This window comes from Tupaia chinensis, unplaced genomic scaffold, assembly GCF_000334495.1.
Source record: "Tupaia chinensis unplaced genomic scaffold, TupChi_1.0 Scaffold000606_1, whole genome shotgun sequence".
NCBI lineage: Eukaryota > Metazoa > Chordata > Mammalia > Scandentia > Tupaiidae > Tupaia > Tupaia belangeri.
The window spans coordinates 103226-110816 of NW_006160124.1; the positions used below are offsets into that span (position 1 = coordinate 103226).

General features: G+C 39.1%; 1 protein-coding gene across 1 annotated transcript in view; it reads left to right on the forward strand.

Annotated features, from left to right (window-relative positions):
* The window catches only part of ABCB1 (ATP binding cassette subfamily B member 1), a gene marked incomplete at its 5' end in the record, with an annotated part of 91053 nt that extends 87902 nt beyond the window's left edge, over nt 1-3151 (forward strand). Inside the window, 2 exons of the mRNA XM_006158747.3 lie at nt 1489-1635; nt 2800-3151. Of these exons, the coding sequence (XP_006158809.1) occupies nt 1489-1635; nt 2800-3006 (354 nt within the window). The remainder of the gene's footprint in view (nt 1-1488; nt 1636-2799) is intronic.
* Nucleotides 3152-7591: the final 4440 nt, after the last annotated feature.

The window sequence follows — 7591 nt, forward strand, 5'->3', positions numbered from 1 at the left end:
CTTGTTACAAATGCAAATTTTTCAGGCTGCACCCTAGACCTGCCGAATCAGAAACTGGAAGTAGAGTCCAGCAAGCTGCATGTTAATAACCCAGGTAATACAAATGCTGGCTACAGTTGGAGAAACCACTGGGTTAGCATTTAAGAAAACACAAACATAGGGCAACTACTCTCCAGCTTATAAAATATATCCTGCCTCTCTGGCATTTGTCTGTCGCAGGGATCCTACTCTTCAGGGTTCCCGGTCTTTACATCTGTCACCCAGAGCACACCTGTGGACATCACCATCCTTTTCCTCAGTGTCTATACCAGAAGAGAGAAACCAAACCCCCCACCCCTACCCCAAGTCCTTTTATTTAAGGATCTGCTTCTTCTCTTGGGTGATTCCCCTTAACTGCAAGAGGCTGGTTTAGTTACGTCCTTCCTCCAGGTTACAGCACTGCCTTTATCTGCCTCAATAGCATGGATGCCCTGTCAGGGCATCTTGACAGCCCCAAACTCACAGGAGACTTTCTTCAGTGCTCCTGCCTTCTGAGGCAGCCCAGCCCTGGGGCGGATCCCATCCTGAGCATCTGCTAAGACCTCACCTGCAGGCTTCTCACCCCATCCCAGGGGAGACCTTCATCTGAGCACCACAGAACCCGGCTTGCCAGATACGGCAAGTGAGAATAGGCAACTCTGTATAGAACGTGAATTTTAGAGTCAACTCTGGGTGTTAGAATCAGAGACCACAGTTTAACCAAAGTCTTAGCCTAGCGAAGTCTTGAAAATAATACCAAAGTATTGCTTTCTAGGTTACACATGCTGTAACATCCTGCTTCTGTTCTCTTCTACACACCCTTTCACCTGTCCCTAGCATCATATTGAGTAGTTAGTGATAATCATCTACCGTGAGAAACTGTGTGAAGAATCTTGAACATACATGTATTTAAAAAGAGATTCCTGTTTTCCAAGTTAGATATCAAAATGGAATTTCTTAATGTCCATTAAAATTGCTTAAACATTGGAGATAGTTTTAAAAAGAAAACAGATACTATAATAGAAGGCTGACATTCCAAGAATTTTTCTTTCCTGACTTCAAAATCGTGCAGAGAGTGTCATCTACTGGTTATGAACAAGATGAGCTCCACTGCCTGTTCAATTCAGACTTCCTTTTTCCCCACTCTCTTTGTCTCAAATATATTGAAACCAGAAGATAGGCAATACTAACATTTCAACAGTATTTTTTCCTTGCAGAAACGAGGGCTTGTTTACACTAAAACATTTCACTTTAAGGCCCAAATGCTTGTTTTCAAGAAGAGAGATTAAACCTACCAATTAAAGCTCATTTTATGTGGCTTATTTCACTCCCTATGAATCCGCCCTTAGCTTCTGAACCTAATTTTTTTTTTTTTTTTTTGTATGGAAGTGGTTATCTTATTCTCCATGAGCAAACTGTTACAACTTCACTATCAATTCTACGCTCATAATAACGAAACCCTGTTTACAGAAATACAACACCAGAGTAGGGGACAAAGGAACTCAGCTCTCTGGCGGCCAGAAGCAACGCATCGCCATCGCTCGTGCCCTGGTTAGACAGCCTCATATTTTGCTTCTGGATGAAGCTACGTCAGCTCTGGATACTGAAAGTGAGAAGGTAAGCGTTTACATTGGATTCATTCATACCTGCATCTGTCATCCTTAAGAGCTTTAAATGTATGCTTTTATCTTCCATAGTAGGAAACAGAAGTGAGCCAGCTATGTGACTGCTACCATGGCAGTTTCAGGGGAATTTAAACATGTTCTGCAGCTGTTAATTAGGAGAGCTCAGGTGACGCTAGGTAAATTAGTCTTATAACACTTGTGCTCAAAAAAACAGTCCTAGATCTCTTTGTGTCGAGTTCAGAAGTGACAGTCAAGAGCCATATTTCCCACTTCTGACAGCATCTCGTCAGCAACCATATGAAAAATGGGAGGGTCAAAATTTGGCTATACCTGGGCTGGCTCTGTGGCCTGGTAGTTAATGGCACCAGATTCCACAGGTGTTCAAATTCTGGCCCTGGTGGCTTGGAAAACACAGCAAGATGGAAAAATAGAGAAGGGATCGTGGTAAAACCACGCCCCATTGGGAGCTGTTCTCTTTCTTTCTGTGTGTGTCTCTTGTTCTGTCTCTTCCAAAACTTGCCCTTTGTCGATTAAAATTAAAAATCTGGTTATCCTTTAAAATAAATATTAGTAATAATAATTTTTGGTTCAAGAAAAGATTATACATTTGGATAGTAAAAGACTAATTATGAGATATCTCTTATGAACTATTTTCTATCTTAAAAGTACTAAAATTCAAGGAGGTTGTGTCTGGCCTTTGCTCAGGCTTCCTGTAGTTTGCTACAGAGCTGTTCAAGAGGTGTTGTATGGCTAGGCGCATTAGTAAGTGATTTTAAATTATTGAGTAGATTGTATAACTTTTTTTCCACATTAAAACGTTTTTATTAACAGTTATCAGCCCAAATGAGAAAATATAAACAAAATTATATACTTTATTTTTTTAAAATCTACTTTGAATTTTAAAATAAATTTTGTATTGTCATTAACAACATTATTTTTAATGACATTACAACCACGTAGGATCCAGCTTTTTTACCCATCAGGCATGGACTGGCCCAATAAATTCCTTGTTTCTAAAAATCGATGTTTTGTATCCCTGGCACTATTGTTAAAGAAGAATGTATTGTTGGAGAAATAACTTGAGGGCTTGTTTTTGGAAGAGGAATTCAAGGGAGCACTATTATTATCTGAACTAACATACGTGATTTTTGACCAGGTTGTCCAAGAAGCCCTGGACAAAGCCAGAGAAGGCCGCACCTGCATTGTGATCGCTCACCGCCTGTCCACCATCCAGAACGCGGACTTGATAGTGGTGTTTCAGAACGGCAGAATCAAGGAGCACGGCACACACGAACAGCTGCTGGCGCAGAAGGGCATCTATTTTTCAATGGTCAGTGTCCAGAGTGGAGCCAGGCGCCACTGAACTGTGCCCATATGACTATTAACTATTTTTAATATTTGTGCTTAAAAAAAAGGCATTTAATCAAAGTTAAAAAGCAAGCACTTACTGGATTATGTAGAGTTATTTGCTTAACATTTCCTGTCACAAATGAAGATCATTCCAGTGAGTTCAGAGACTTCATAATGAAAGGAACAGAAAGAAAAATCTGAAATGGAGAAAATAATGGTTTTAATTACATTACAAAATTTATTTAAAAATTCAAAGTAGATTTTTTTTTTAAAAAAAAGTATATAATTTTGTTTATATTTTCTTATTTGGACTGATAACTGACTGCCTTGCTAAAAGATTGTAGAAGTAGTAGAAAATATTGAAATGTTCACATAAACTGCCTATAATAAAACTAAATGTTCATGTGTCTGGAGTCAATCTTGTCAGAATGCCTGCAGATATTGGGATACTGTAGATATTTTTTCCTTTAAAAAAGGCTTAGGGGCCAGTAGCTGGACACTCTAGACTCCCTGGATTCTCACATGGAAGATCATTGGCTTGAAACTAATGCTGGGCATGTGTACATGCATGCCCAAAATTCCAGGAAGAGAATGGAGGAGAAGGTATTACAGCATGGCCATCCTCCCTGGGGAGTGATTTCTTACTTTCCTTCTTTCTATCTCTCTGTCTCTCCAGTGAGTGAGTGCATGCACCCTATGGCAAAAATGTTAATTAGAAAAAAAAAAAAAGCTTTGATCTGGCCCTGTTGCCAGATCCCACATGGCCAACTGCAGTTCAAGTCTTGGCCCTGGTCATTTGAAAAGATTACTGTGTAAGGGCGTGTGCATTAAATCCTGACAAGATGGAGAAATTCCCTACTGGGAAACGTTTTCTCCCTCTCCCTCTCTCCCTCTCTACCTCTCCTTCTGTCTCTGGCAAGTGTACTTACCCTGTAGTAATTACCAAAAATGAAAAGGCTCCTTTGAAAACATCATTCATTTTTTAAGAATGGTTAAACCATTTAAATAATTCTGAGTCTCTATGTCTTTCCATGTAGAGTCTTACTGGATCATTTGGCTTCATTTTTTTGGACTTGATCCTGCTGGTTCTTGCATTATTGCATTATGCTGGCTTTCAAACCAATAGCATGGATCAATACAAAATTTTGAGAGGCAGAGTGAGGTGCAGTTATGAAGTGTATATTGCTCTGATGTACATTAAATATTTGATGTTAAGGTGCTTTATCATAATAAAACTAAAATTATAACACATTTTTCAAGGATTTTAATATTTATGCACTTTTAAATATACAATTACTCTTTTTAGTCTTAAAAATGAATCACTTCTCCCAGTAATGGGTCTCTTCCAATGTCGATCCTTCTGATTTGCTTAAAATGTTTGTTTAAAATGTGTTATAATTAAATACTTCATGATGAAAATAGAAAATAAAATATCAAAAAGACTGCTACTCTAGCTACACATTTTTAAAATTAACAAAAAAACAGCATGAACTAAATTGAAAATCACAATCTGGTGGCCATTTGTCATGTTATAAGCAATGAGTGTCTTTAATATAAAGAACTTCTGAAAAAGAAAAGGCATCATCTTCAAGAAAATATGCTCAAAGGTTATGATCAGATAATTCCCAAAGAATTAATACATGAGGAAAAAAAAAGTAAAATTTAAATAAAAGTAGATTTTTTAAATTACCTGTTTTGCATAGTAATGATGAATTATAAAACAAGTAATATATAGGGACCAGCAGTTGGCATAATGGCTATGTCGCTGGTCTCCCATGTAGTTGACTGTAGTTCAAGTCCTGGACCTGGTGGCTTAAACTCATGCTGGGCGTGTGTGCCTGTGTGCCCAAGATCCCAAGAGGAGAATGAAGGAGAAGGGATCACGATGTGGCCATCCTCCCTGGGGGGTGATTTCTCACTTTCTGTCTCTCTGTCTCTCTAAGTCTTTCTGACAAGCACACGCGCCCTATAGCAAAAATCTCTCCAAGAAAAAAGGAATATCTAATAGTGTGACAATCCTATTAGTTGACTTGGTCATTGGTATAAGTCTCTTTATTATTTGACAATGTGTATGAAAAGTGTTTAGAGTGTATATCCTTGAGATAGTAATTCCAATTTTAGGAAATCAATTAAGAGAGTTGTAAGGGCTAGTCAATGGTGTACTGGTAATGCAACTGGATGGACCCACATTGGGCCCGTTAGAGTACAGATTTCTCTACAACATACTGATCTCTTCTCCTTTGGATATGTATACTTAGTAGGTGGATTAGTGGATCACACAGAATTTCTAGTTTTAGTTGTTTGAGGAACCTCCATATTATTTTCCATAATGGCTATACTAATTTACATTCTTACCAACACTGTAAAAGAGCTTTCCTTTTTCCATTTGCTTGCCAGCATTTGTTATTTTTTTGGCTTTTTTCTTACATTAATTTTCTTTTCATGAATGAGAAAAAGGGAGACAAACATTCTTGATAAGTTCTTCTCGCTCTATGATCCCTCACCCCCACCCTCCAGCCAGCCAGAGTAATGGATGTGTACGTGTGTCCGGGCCTGACATGTTTCAGGTGGGCTGTGATCTGAATCCTGGTCTTCCATGCAGTTCCAGCATTACAGAGTGGTGTGCCACCATGGCCAGACCAGAGCTTTTGCCTTTTTAATAATACCCATTCTAACTGGGGTGAGATGATGTCTCACTGTGGTTTTGATTTATAGTTCTCTGGTGCTTAATTATATTGAACATTTTTTTTCTTTTTCCTGTCAGGGCATCTTGACAGCCCCAAACTCACAGGAGACTTTCTTCAGTGCTCCTGCCTTCTGAGGCAGCCCAGCCCTGGGGCGGATCCCATCCTGAGCATCTGCTAAGACCTCACCTGCAGGCTTCTCACCCCATCCCAGGGGAGACCTTCATCTGAGCACCACAGAACCCGGCTTGCCAGATACGGCAAGTGAGAATAGGCAACTCTGTATAGAACGTGAATTTTAGAGTCAACTCTGGGTGTTAGAATCAGAGACCACAGTTTAACCAAAGTCTTAGCCTAGCGAAGTCTTGAAAATAATACCAAAGTATTGCTTTCTAGGTTACACATGCTGTAACATCCTGCTTCTGTTCTCTTCTACACACCCTTTCACCTGTCCCTAGCATCATATTGAGTAGTTAGTGATAATCATCTACCGTGAGAAACTGTGTGAAGAATCTTGAACATACATGTATTTAAAAAGAGATTCCTGTTTTCCAAGTTAGATATCAAAATGGAATTTCTTAATGTCCATTAAAATTGCTTAAACATTGGAGATAGTTTTAAAAAGAAAACAGATACTATAATAGAAGGCTGACATTCCAAGAGTTTTTCTTTCCTCACTTTAAAAATCGTGCAGAGAGCGTCATCTACTGGTTATGAACAAGATGAGCTCCACTGCCTGTTCAAATCAGATTTCCTTTTTCCCCACTCTTTGTCCCAAATATAATGAAACCAGAAGATAGGCAATACTAACATTGCAACAGTATTTTTCCTTGCAGAAACGAGGGCTTGTTTACACTAAAACATTTCATTTTAAGGCCCAAATGCTTGTTTTCAAGAAGAGAGATTAAACCTACCATTTAAAGCTCATTTTCTGTTGCTTATTTCACTCCCTATGAATCCACCCTTAGCTTCTGAACCTAATTTTTATTTGTTTGTATGGAAGTGGTTATCTTATTCTCCATGAGCAAACTGTTACAACCTTATTATCAATTCTATGCTAATAATAAGGAAACCCTGTTTACAGAAATACAACACCAGAGTAGGGGACAAAGGAACTCAGCTCTCTGGCGGCCAGAAGCAACGCATCGCCATCGCTCGTGCCCTGGTTAGACAGCCTCATATTTTGCTTCTGGATGAAGCTACGTCAGCTCTGGATACTGAAAGTGAGAAGGTAAGCGTTTACATTGGATTCATTCATACCTGCATCTGTCATCCTTAAGAGCTTTAAATGTATGCTTTTATCTTCCATAGTAGGAAACAGAAGTGAGCCAGCTATGTGACTGCTACCATGGCAGTTTCAGGGGAATTTAAACATGTTCTGCAGCTGTTAATTAGGAGAGCTCAGGTGACGCTAGGTAAATTAGTCTTATAACACTTGTGCTCAAAAAAACAGTCCTAGATCTCTTTGTGTCGAGTTCAGAAGTGACAGTCAAGAGCCATATTTCCCACTTCTGACAGCATCTCGTCAGCAACCATATGAAAAATGGGAGGGTCAAAATTTGGCTATACCTGGGCTGGCTCTGTGGCCTGGTAGTTAATGGCACCAGAGTCCACATGGCCAACCAAGGTTTAAATTCCGGCCCTAGTTGCTTGGAAAACACAGCAGGCTCATGTGAATGTGCACACCAAATCCAGCAGGATGGAGAAAGAGAGAAGGGATTACGGTGTAACCAAGCCCCATTGGGAGCTGTTCTCTCTCTTTCTGTGTGTCTCTTGCTCTGTCTCTTCCAATCACCCTTGCCCTTTGTCAATTAAAAATAAAAATCGGCTATACTTTAAAATAAATATTAGTAATAATTTTTGGTTCAAGAAAAGATTATATATTTGGATAGTAAAAGACTAATTATGAGATAT